This window comes from Cololabis saira, chromosome 12 (assembly GCF_033807715.1).
Source record: "Cololabis saira isolate AMF1-May2022 chromosome 12, fColSai1.1, whole genome shotgun sequence".
NCBI lineage: Eukaryota > Metazoa > Chordata > Actinopteri > Beloniformes > Belonidae > Cololabis > Cololabis saira.
This window is the reverse complement of record NC_084598.1, coordinates 34,917,669-34,930,458: the sequence shown is the minus strand read 5'-3', so window position 1 is coordinate 34,930,458 and position 12,790 is coordinate 34,917,669. Positions and strand designations below refer to the sequence as shown.

Below are 12,790 nucleotides of genomic sequence, written 5' to 3'. Positions count from 1 at the left end.
AATTATTAATCATTGCTTCCGCTGCTGAATGCTGTTCCCCCTGTTTTATGTACTCGCTTGGCTGGGCTACTGTGTCAGCAAGAAGTGAAAAGTCAAATAATTCATGTGGTCAGATATCAAATTATGCAGCAACTGGTCTTAGAAATAATTCAAAAGGCTCTGACCAGAAACCATAAAGAGTAAATAGATTTTTCTCTAGTTGAATTATTATTCATTCTGCAAGTTGATTCCCTTACACTCCCGTGTTGACTGCATGGTGTAATTAAAAACATTGATTAAGTGGCTGTAAGTAATGAAATGTTGTATGCTGCACTGTGCATCATAATGCATCACCAAGGTTTTTACTTCAGCTTAACTTGAGTCTGCGGAGGACAAATGTGCAACGTTGTGTGATTATGTGGCTACAGTCCAGTGCCTGTCAAGGAAGGTTAATTCATGCACTTTTTTTGCTTAAATTGCTTATATTGAAATTCTCGCATACAACACACTCCTTCAGAACTCATGTTTTTAATGCCTACACCTAAGTAGTCATGAGTGCCAGTGGGGTAGAAAAGTGAAAACAACTCAGACGGGGCTCTGAATCACTGTCCCATCTCTTTATAAGCGTCTTTGAATACGTTAAAGCAACACTGACGTGTTTTACCCATGTCAACATATCTGTTTCAGTTTCAACTAAAGGAATGTCTGAGCATCTTCTAGTTCAGTGTCTCCCAACCTGGGGTCCGGGCCCCCCCTGGGGGGGCGCCAGAGATCTCTGGGGGGGGCGCGAAACTTTGTCTGCTTTGAAATTATGCAGTAGTAAAAAAGTAAAAAAAAAAAGACATTGTTAGGAATAACTTATGAATGTCTTTAATATTTTTTGTGTTTTTTATACACTGGTGACAAACACAGGAAATTATTTCATTCCTTATTATTATATAATTACTCAACATTTAATTTACTTCAACAGGTTGTTAAAGGAAAAATGTTAAAAAATGTTGGTCTCATATTAAAAGAGACATTTTTCAGAAATATTTTTATGTCCTTTTATGTCGTTTTGTGCGTATTTTATACATTGGTGACATTGGAGAAAAAAAAATCATATGTATACAAAGTAAATCAAAGAGAAATGTATCAAAAAAACATAATTAATGTTCATTTTTTTCAATTAAAGACTATTTTGGTGCTAGTACGTACGGGTAGTAGTAGGGGGGGCTCCAAGGAAAAAAGGTTGGGAACCACTGATCTAGTTCTTCCTTCCCCATTATTAAAATAAAACAAAAGAAAAATTAAGCATTTGCCCTCCAATCCCAGTCATCTCTTAAACGCCGGCTATCACTTTACAACAGAATGTAGACTTTTACACGGCGACTGCAGTGTAACGATGCACTGCTGATCCCTTCTTCGTTCCGCCTCCACTCTCCAGCTGTGCATGCACAGTGAGTGATCCCACAGAGGTGCAATATTGTTTTCACAAAGCACAACGGCATTTCACAATCCAAAGCTTTGCACTACTTTGCAGTCCACAGTGGGCAACAAGTCCTTAATGTCTCTGGTCACTGACTGCTTTATTCTGCTGGCGCTGAACGAACACCAATAAAAACTATAGTTTCAATCTAATTGTTCTTGTGGGGGTCACATAACGGCGTTGGCCTCAGTTTCCCCGTCGTTGTTGGAGCTTCAGCAGGGAGGAGGCACAGGAGATGGAGATATGTGCAAGAGAGAAGAGGAATGAAGGTCAGTCACTAGGGCTGGGTATCGATTCAAATGTCAAGAATCGATTTGATTCCGATTCTTAAGATTCAGAATCAATTATCACCATTTGATCCGATTCGATTTGATATTGATTTGGGTTAGTGTTGCCTGGATTATATGACTGTAAAATAACTATTGAAATAATAATTTCACAATAATTATTGTGAAATAACTAAGAAATGAATAACTCAAATAGTCATTTCAATATCCATTTAAAGTGCAAAAAAAGAAAGAAATTGCAACAGCTCAAGCAGTAAACAAATAATTTTAGCTTGTCTGATTTATTCTGTCATCAGACACACAGCTTGCCATGAAGCACCCGGCATTTTTCAGGTATTTCATGACAAACCGTGTCCGATAACAGAGAAACCAAACAAGCTTATTGTAAATATAGATAATATGAACTTCATTGAACTAATATAACATTTAGAAATTTAAGCTGAAATGTCCAGCATTTTCTCTAAAGAAAAGTTCATTTAGTTCAGGAGTTTTCAAAACTACTGGGACTACTGGGATTAAAGCGCACCAGGCAAAAATGTAATGATGAAAAAAAAAAAAAAAAAAATAATAATAATAATAATAATAATAATAATAATAATAATAATAATAATAAAAAAAAAAAAAAATCGATCTTTGGACATACAAATCGATTTTTAGGAATTAATATGAGAATCGATTTAGAATCAGAAAATCGATTTTTTCAACACTGGCCTATCAGTCACAGCAAGACAAGACATCATGGAATGAAAGAGAAGAAGGCATTAGGGTGAGGATGCAAGGATGCAATGTGAAGGAGGAGTTTAACTACTTGGGCTCATGTTCAGAGCAAGATGAAGTGTCAAAAAGAGGTGAAGTTGAGAGCGTATGCTGGATGAAGAGCATGGAAGGAAGTAGTGAGAGCAGCTGTTCACTTGTGGGCCTGACAGGAGACGGGAAGCAGAGCTGGAGATGGAAGAGCTGAAGATGGACAAGGATAGTTGGGATTTAAAATGAGCACATCAGAGGAACAGCCACAGCTGGATGACTCAGGGACAAGCTTAGAGAAGCTAGACTGAGATGGTTTGGACGTGAAGAAGAGTGACGTTGAATAAGGATGGAGATGATGGTGAAGTAGGAGAAACAGGAGGAGAAACGTTCTTGGATGTGATGAACGAGGACATGGTTGGTGTAACAGAGGAATCAGAAACGAGTGATCGGCTGTGGCGCCCCCTAAAGGATGAAAAATTAAGGTTTTCTTACGCATCGTTAAATTTTGAAAATGCAATTTACTGGAGGCATTAAACCCACTCTGAGCAGGCAGGTGCACTGCCTTGAGAGGGATTCAGCACAACACTCAATGGTGCTTTAGTTGTAAATACTCAAGTCTGTCGTCCAGTGACAGTTTTTTCCTTCTGCCTCATATTTACCTACCAAAAGGTTTCAAACTGGATTTCAAGCCTCGGAGCAGTGGTGTCCCTCAAAGAGGGTGTCATCAAGTGCTTTGGGGGCCCTCAAATAGATCTATGAGCCCTTTTCTTTTGTCTTTTTTTATTTTGTAACTTCAAAAATGGAAGAAAGAAAATATGATCTGTTTTATATTGAAATAGAGAAGTGTCACATAAAATTTCATACCGTTTGGAAACAGGATCATCTTTTAGTCACTTAGTTTTATATGTGGGAAGAGAAACTGACTATTCATGCTTTTTATTGCATCCTATACATCAAGAATAAACCTCCAAATAGAGAAAATCCCATCTCATTCTGCTGGAATCCCGAGACTGACAGTTGACAGCAAGGAAACACATCATTCACGCATTCCTCAGTCAGTAAGCTGTCACAACACGAAAAGTGAGCAGCTCTCGCTGCCATCTCCCGTCTGTCTATCTCTTATCTGCGTTTTTTTTTTCTTCTGTCTTCCAACCTTCTTGTCTGATTTCAGTCTCACTGTCTTTCACATTTTCTAAATCCTCTGGTTCCCGCTTATCACCTGCAGTGTGATTACATAACACATTTTTCTCTTCAAAATGCAACAGTTTTATGTGAACAGAAGCCAAATAGTGACGCTGTATGTCTTTCTTTCTTTCCTCTCTGTAGACGAAGATCGATACACCTCCCGTGACAGCTATTGGAGCAAAAGCAGCACCGGTCATGGCCCAGAAGACCGCACAGCCCCCACTCACAGGAATAGGTTCAGTATATTCACCACAAACACACACACACACTCGCACAAACAGTCACACAGCGTCTCAACGCTCCCACGTCTTTGCAGCTGTTGTCCACGGAGTCTGAATCCTGCAACCAGTGTGTGCTGTTTCATCTAATCTGAGGTTAATCTGCAGTAATCCCACAGTGAGAAAAAAAACACAGAAGGGTTTCCTCCTCTTGGTTGTGGGTCGACCTGAATGGGCCAAGTCACTATGCCATTAGTCACTTAATCTATTTGGACATTTGTTTGTATATATGTATATGGGGAGAGATATTACACTGGATTTAGAATTTAGAATTTATTAAAGGATAGCCCCTTGAGATGTAACATCTCATTTTCAAGGGGGTCCCATAAAACATACAACATTACAACATATCACATTACAGTACAGACATACAAGACATAAAACAAACACAGACATCTTGCTCACCCTCCCACACACAACCCCTACCCACATAAGTCTAGTTACAAAGTAGACTAATTGAATAACCGAAACAATGAGATAAATATAACATAACAGAGAAAAGAAAAATAAATAAATAAATAAAATAAATACAAATAAATAAATAGAGAAAAGGACACAAAAAATAAATAAATACATTAAAAACATAGGCAATTTGTTTTAAAATGAGAATATAATGCCAATTTAAAACAATGAAAAGAGGTAATAGATTATTCCAATCTGATGGAGCTTTAAAATTAAATGATCTTTTCCCAACCTCTTTTAAAATTCTAGGAACAAAGAAAAAAGGAAAATTCATATGCCTGAGTGAGTATGGAGAGTTATATAGAATCATGAGTTCTTTTAAATATGGAGGACAGTGAAAATAAACACATTTAAAAAGGAACTGAAGCCAGTGAAATTGCCGTCTAGATTTGGGTTGCAACCAGTTCAATGAATCAAACATAAAACAATGATGTGTTTCTGAAAGGACAACGTAACACAAATCTACATAATGAATTAAATAATACAGTCAGAGGTTTAAGATGAGTATCTGGAGTATTTTAATAAACAATATCTGCATAATCAACAAGGACTGGAGAATGACAGAATAACCAAATCACTGCTTTTATTCATTCAACAAAGTTGAAATACTTAAATATGTTTATTTTTGTTGTGAAGTTGGACATTTTAGAGTCATCGCCCCCAGTGGTCACTCCAGGACCTGCAAACTAAACCACTTCTGGGCAATGAAGGACTTGATTGGATATTATTTTGTCCTTTTTTTTTTTTCAAGAAATATATATTAAATATAGGTCCGATCGGTAGGTCCGATGTCACAGCTCTTTTTGATGAATGGGCGGTTCGGCCGGCATCATAAGAAGATATATGGCCCTTCTGTGAATCTTTCAAAAGCCGTCATTCCCCCTGTTTTTCAGTGATTTGTTTAGGGTTTTTGGTTGTGATCAGTTTGTATATGAGGATTTAAATTCAGATATTGGCATCAGTTATTAAGTTGAGCAACTTGTCAGGTTCAGGTCCAGTTGGGAACAGGGTGAAGCAGATATACAGCCAGGCTGGAGATAAGATAACAGCGAGGCTGCATACAGTAGGTCCATCCAAAAGGGAATAATGTGCAAAAGTAAAGGTTAAAAAGCTGCAGGCAAGTGTATGATTCAGACTGGCAGGAAGAATTTAAAGTGACGAACTCAAGTGTGAGGCATTACAGTTTTTCACAATTGTTTAAACACATTTCCTGATATACTACCTCACTTTCTCAAAACTCTAAACAAAAATTAAAAAACTCACACACAAAATGCAAAATCCTTCACTTCTCTTGCAAAAGCCCACTCTACCTTCAAAACAGTGTTAACTCTTCACTAAATGGTATTTCCTTCTCAAATGTCAAACACATACATCATTTGAGTAGACGTTTCTAAGCACCCACTGAACACTGATGTGCAGAATGGAAGACACTATAGTATGAATGGAAAACACTATATGAATGAATGAATGAATGCCTCAGTAGAATCATGCATTTGTATGTTCAGTGTTTCACCTTCAGCTGTTGGATGTAATTTATCACCATATAGTATTCTTATGTATAGGCTACTCAAATAGAAAACACACAATTCTTTACTGTAACAACAAATAATATTTTTACAGTACAGTATTTGGACTCAAAATGTGCAGTCCACTGGACATCACAGCAAGCTGTGGATAAAAACTTGACAGAAAATAGAAACAGAACAAAAGTATTAGGCTGCATCCTGCCTTTCATCCCTGGCTGGCCACAGGACCTCGTCCACGTCGATGTTCTCCCTGGCCAAGCAGCGGGGGAACAATCTCCTACAACGCCGCATGAAGCCTTGACAGGCCTCAGCAGTGACATCGCCACATGTGTCCTCCGTGGCCTGCAGCAGTGGGATCCGTGTCTGAGGATTTCTCTCATATACCTTCCATCTCCAGGCAGAGAAAAACTCCTCAATTGGGTTGAGGAAGGGAGAGTATGGAGGGAGATATAGGACATCAACTTCTGGATGGACCGTGAACCAGTCACGGACCAGAGCAGCCCGATGGAAACTGACATTGTCCCAGATAACAACGAACCTGACCAGCTCTGTGTCCTCCATCTGGTCTGGCTGGACAATGATATTGTAGAGCTGGTCCAGGAATGCTAGAAGAAGTGCAGGGTTGTAGGGGCCAAGGGTGGCATGGTGATGGAGGACGCCGTGGTGATTGATGGCAGCACACGCTGGCCGATGATATTCCTCCCTCGGCGCCTTCTTTTTACAAGGTTGAATCCCGCTTCATCAATGAATATGAATTCAATGGCAAATTGCTGATTGCATATTGCACAACAGCCTTTGGAGTTTAGAAATGTGACTGACTGTGTGTTCTGTGTGATCAGCAAGAGAGGGAATTCAGGAAGAGTGTGCAGGGTATTGGGAATTGTGTGTAGTGTTGTGAGAAATGTGTGGTATGGAATGGGAATTTGAGTTTAGAGCAGTAAATGTGCTTGGAGTTCAGCAGGATTGGTTCAGCCACCTGAAAAATGAGTTTCAGGTTGTGCACATTGTGTCTAATGTTCCAATAAATGTGTTTAAACAATTGTGAAAAACTGTAATACTACTGCCCTACTTTTGGAAGAAACAGAAACAATAAGCTAAAGATGTCATCAAATATAACATAAATGTATACACATGCCGGCAGACTCCACCAAAATATTACCATCGTGCTGATTCCTTTTTTACTCTGGGTGCTATTATTTTTTCTTTCCCTCCTCTGACTCCCCCCTTCTCTCTCTCTTCCTCCACGACTGCTTTTCTGTCCAGGATCCAAGGCTGCGCCCAGGCCTGGAGGCATCGGCAGTGCGGCAGCCGGTCAGCCGGGCGCGGAGGCAGGCAACGTGTTCTCCAATATGCTGCCTGGAGGAGCTGCTGAGCAGGCCGGCAAACTGGGAGAAGGTAAAATGGAAGACGTCACGTGACGTCAAAATGCCTTGCAGGGAGTTAAAATGTCTACAGTTAATTCATATCCTGTATGTGTGAAAACAGCTTCATGAGGATGACGTTGCTCATGTTTCTTGGTCCAACTCTTAAACATCTATTAACCATCGTCTTCTTCTCTCTACTATTGTGCAGCTATCTCCGGCTTTGGCAAGAAGTTTACCTCTTTGTGGTAAACTGAGGTAACTATGTCGAGGTATGTTTTTCATGTTTCTTGTTCAAAGTCCAAACATTAACCAGTTTAAAAACCAATATAAAAACATGATTCTCACGAGGTACAAAGAGAAAGGGGTTTAGCGGCCTTTAGGGGCCTGAATATAACGCTATTGGGTGAATGGGTAGATCTGTGTATATTTGTTAAATTAAATATGTATATATATATATATATATATATATATATATATATATAAATATCTATATGGGCATATGTGTACAAATATATAGAAATATTCAACTATGTGTGTGTATGTATGCATGTATAAGTACGTGTGTGAGTATAATTACGGTATATAATAGTAATAATAATAATAATAATTAAAGCTGCAAGCAGCGATGAACGGGCCCTCGCACTCACGTCCACCGCCCCCAATAAGCATATCAGAAATGACAGCACCCACTACTCTCTATGTCAAACCCTTAAAAAGTTATAGCAGAAAATAGGGACAACCAATCAGAAGAAGGGGTGGGGCTAATTCAGCCCAATGAAGGTCAAGGACTCCATACAGAATCTGATGACACCACCCACTACTCTCTATGTCAAAACATTCAAAAGTTATAGTAGGAAATAGGGACAACCAATCAGAAGAAGGGGCGGGGCTAATTCAGGCCAATGAAGGTCAAGGACTCCATACAGAATCTTATGACACCACCCACGACTCTCTATGTCAAACCATTCCAAAGTTATAGCAGAAAATCGGGACAACCAATCAGAAGAAGGGGCGGGGCTAATTAAGGCCAACGAAGCTGAAGAACTCATTACAGAGTCCCATGATACCACCCATGACTTCCTATGTCAAACCATTCAAAAGTTATAGCAGAAAAAAGGGACAACCAATCAGAAGAAGGGGCGGGGCTAATTCAGGCCAATGAAGGTCAAGGACTCCATAAAGAATTTGATGACACCACCCACGACTCTCTATGTCAAACCATTCCAAAGTTATAGCAGAAAATCGGGACAACCAATCAGAAGAAGGAGCGGGGCTAATTAAGGCCAACGAAGCTTAAGGACTCATTACAGAGTCCCATGACACCACCCACAACTCTCTATGTCAAACCATTCAAAAGTTATGGCAGAGAAAAGTATTCTAGGGGGCGCTGTTGAACCGTTAGCCACGCCCATTAATGCAAACCATGAAATATCAAATTTATCGCCAAGTCTGGCTTGCATGCAAAATTTGGTGACTTTTGGAGAACTATCAAATATGGACCAATCACATGAAGGGGGGGCGCGCCTTTTGGCGTCTAGCGTCGCCACGGTAACACTTTTGAAAGAGAAAAGTAATGCGTGGTGTCGCAGGATGTAGACGCACATTTTGATGTATAACACACCTGGGTGCACGTTACGGTTCGGGCTGAATTAACTGCCGAAGGAATGGCATAAATTTCGCCAAAATGACACAATTTATTCAAAATGGCCGACATCCTGTTCGGTTTCGGCCATGGCTCCAAGAGACTTTTCTTTTAGTTGCAACATGATACAGGTGTGTAGCGATTTTCGTGCATGTACATCAAACCGTATTGTGGGGCTTGAGGCACAAAGTTTTCCGGGGGGCGCTGTTGAGCCATTTTGCCACGCCCATTAATGCAAACCATGAAATATCAAATTTATCGCCAGGCCTGGCTTGCATGCCAAATTTGGTGCCTTTTGGGGAACTATCAAATATGGACCAATCAGATGAAGGGGGGGTGCGCTTGTTGGCGTCTAGCGTCGCCACGGTAACACTTTTGAAAGAGAAAAGTAATGCGTGTAGTCGCAGGATAGAGACGCACATTTTGATGTATAACACACCTGGGTGCACGTTACGGTTCGGGCCGTATTAATTCTCGAAGGAATGGCTCATATTGCTCCAAAATTACGCGATTAATTCAGAATGTTCAAAATGGCCGACTTCCTGTTCGGTTTCGGCCATGGCGCCAAGAGACTTTTCTTTTAGTTGCAACATGATACAGGTGTGTACCGATTTTCGTTCATGTACGTCAAACCGTATTATGGGGCTTGAGGCGCAAAGTTTTTTCTGTCTGAACCAACCAGATGAAGGGTGGGCGCGCTTTTTGGCGTCTAGCGTCGCCACGGTAACGCTTTTGAAAGAGAAAAGTAATGCGCGTAGTCGCAGGATGGAGACGCACATTTTGATGTATAACACACCTGGGTGCACGTTACGATTCGGGCCGTATTAACTGCCGAAGGAATGGCATAAATTGCGCCAAAGTGACACGATTAATTCAAAATGGCCGACATCCTGTTCGGTTTCGGCCATGTCGCCAAGAGACTTTTCTTTAGGTTGTGTACTGATACAGGTGTGTACTGATTTTCGTGCATGTACGTCAAACCGTATTGTGGGGCTTGAGGCACAAAGTTTTCCGGGGGGCGCTATTGAGCCATTTTGCCACGCCCATTAATGTAAACCATTAAATATCAAATTTTTCGCCAGGCCTGACTTGCATGCAAAATTTGGTGACTTTTTGGGCACGTTTAGGGGGGCAAAAAGGCCCTCCTTTCGTCAGAAGAAAGAAAGAAAGAAAGAAAGAAAGAAAGAAAGAAAGAAAGAAAGAAAAATTCCTACAGATACAATAGGGCCTTCGCACTGAAGGTGCTCGGGCCCTAATAATATAATAATAATAATAATTAAAGCTGCAAGCAGCGATGAACGGGCCCTCGCACTCACGGCCACCGACCCCCATAAGCATATCAGAAAAGACACCACCCACGACTTCCTATGTGAAACCATTCAAAAGTTATAGCAGAAAAAAGGGACAACCAATCAGAAGAAGGGGCGGGGCTAATTCAGGCCAATGAAGGTCAAGGACTCCATACAGAATCTGATGACACCACCCACGACTCTCTATGTCAAACCATTCCAAAGTTATAGCAGAAAATCGGGACAACCAATCAGAAGAAGGGGCGGGGCTCATTCAGGCCAATGAAGCTTAAGGACTCATTACAGAATCCCATGACACCACCCACAACTTCCTATGTCAAACCATTCAAAAGTTATGGCAGAGAAAAGTATTCTAGGGGGCGCTGTTGAGCCGTTAGGCCACGCCCATTAATGCAAATCATGAAATATCAAATTTATCGCTGAAGTCTGTCTTGCATGCAAAATTTGGTGACTTTTGGAGAACTATCAAATATGGACCAATCAGATTTCAAAATGGCCGACCTCCTGTTCGGTTTCGGCCATGGCGCCAAGAGACTTTTCTTTAAGTTGCGCCATGATACAGGTGTGTACCGATTTTGGTGCATGTACGTCAAACCGTATCGTGGGGCTTGAGGCACAAAGTTTTCAAGGGGGCGCTGTTGAGCCATTTTGCCACGGCCATTAATACAAACCATGAAATATAAATTTATCGCCAGGCCTGCCTTGCATGCAAAATTTGGTGACTTTTGGGGAACTATCAAATATGGACCAATCAAATGAAGGGTGGCGCGCTTTTTGGCGTCTAGCGTCGCCACGGTAACACTTTTGAAAGAGAAAAGTAATGGGCGTAGTCGCAGGATAGAGACGCACATTTTGATGTATAACACATCTGGGTTCATGATACGGTTCGGGCCGTATTAATTCTCGAAGGAATGGCATATATTGCTCCAAAATTACGTGATTCATTCAGAATGTTCAAAATGGCCGACTTCCTGTTCGGTTTCGACCATGGTGCCAAGAGACTTTTCTGTAAGTTGCAACATGATACAAGTGTGTACCGACTTTCGTTCATGTACGTCAAACCGTATTATGGGGCTTGAGGCGCAAAGTTTTTTCTGTCTGAACCAATCAGATGAAGGGTGGGCGCGCTTTTTGGCGTCTAGCGTCGCCACGGTAATGCTTTTGAGAGAGAAAAGTAATGCGTGGTGTCGGAGGATGGAGACGCACATTTTGATGTATAACACACCTGGGTGCACGTTACGGTTCGGGCCGTATTAACTGCCGAAGGAATGGCATAAATTTCGCCAAAATGACACAACTAATTCAAAATGGCCGACATCCTGTTCGGTTTCGGGCATGACGCCAAGAGACTTTTCTTTAAGTTACGTCATGATACAGGCGTGTACCGATTTTTGTGCATGTACGTCAAACCGTATCGTGGGGCTTAAGGCACAAAGTTTTCTAGGGGGCGCTGTTGAGCCATTTTGCCCCCCCCATTAATGCAAACCATTAAATATCAAATTTTTCACCAGGCCTGGCTTGGGTGCAAAATTTGGTGACTTTTTGGGCACGTTTAGGGGGGCAAAAAGGCCCTCCTTTCGTCAGAAAAATAATAAGAACTAGAAAATTTCTGGAAATTTTGATATGGGCATGCCCTACTGCCCATTCGTCCCCTCTCGCCGCTTTGGTTTAGGGCTGTAGTGTTTGTGTTCGGGGCGGTTCTATGTCAGTTTGAGGTGTTTACGGTTGTATTGCATTCATTCCTGTGCTCCCAATAGCTATTAATGGGGCGCGCTTTTTGCCGTCTAGCGTCCCCACTGTAACGCTTTTGACTGAGAAAAGTAATGCCCATCGAGGCACGATGGAGAAGCATCTAACGGTGTATGCCGTGCATGGATGCACGTTCCGGCTCAGACTACGTTAACGGATAGGGTTTTTTTCCACCGTGGTAAAAAAAAACCATCCGAATGAATGGGGCCATTTGGCATGGATTTTACATTAAAGCTTCCTTAAATCACAGCTTCATGAAATTGGAATATGTTGAAGATCACAGCTTGCCGAGTCGGGGAACATTTGTATCATGTCTCTACGATAATCTGTTGCCTAGCAACAAGCATCCAAAGTCAAACGGAAATAAAAAAAAAAAAAGAAAGGTCAATATCGCAAAAACTTTAAAAGTTGGCATAATGAGGTTCTAGGGTCCGTTAGTGCCAATCAGGCCGAGTGTTTGAAAGTTTGAACGATGTCTCTACGATAAAGTCCGGCCGAGCAATAAGCGTCTGAATTTTCGCCTTTTTTTTTTTCTTTTTGGCATCTAGCGTTGCCACGGTAACACTTTTGACTGAGAAAAGTAATGCCCATTGAGGCACGATGGAGACGCATCCAACGATATATGCCATGCATGGGTGCACATTGCGGTCCGAGCAGCATTAGGTTTTTGTTGCCATGGTAACAAGCCCCATAGGATAGAATGGGACAATTTAGCTTCAATATCTCCAAAGCTGTAAACGACAGCGTAATGAGACCTCAGTATGGTGTAGTCCACATCAAGCTGAGTCTTTTA

At 41.3% G+C, this 12,790-nt stretch overlaps 1 protein-coding gene across 3 annotated transcripts in view; it reads left to right on the top strand.

Moving 5' to 3' along the window:
- The window catches only part of bsna (bassoon presynaptic cytomatrix protein a), a 196,407-nt gene that overhangs the window by 132,774 nt on the left and 50,843 nt on the right, over window positions 1–12,790 (top strand). For all 3 annotated transcript variants that reach the window (XM_061736697.1, XM_061736699.1, XM_061736698.1), the window contains exons 11-13: window positions 3,808–3,901; window positions 7,196–7,327; window positions 7,505–7,565. In XM_061736697.1, the coding sequence (XP_061592681.1) occupies window positions 3,808–3,901; window positions 7,196–7,327; window positions 7,505–7,545 (267 nt within the window). In that variant the 3' untranslated portion in view covers window positions 7,546–7,565. The remainder of the gene's footprint in view (window positions 1–3,807; window positions 3,902–7,195; window positions 7,328–7,504; window positions 7,566–12,790) is intronic.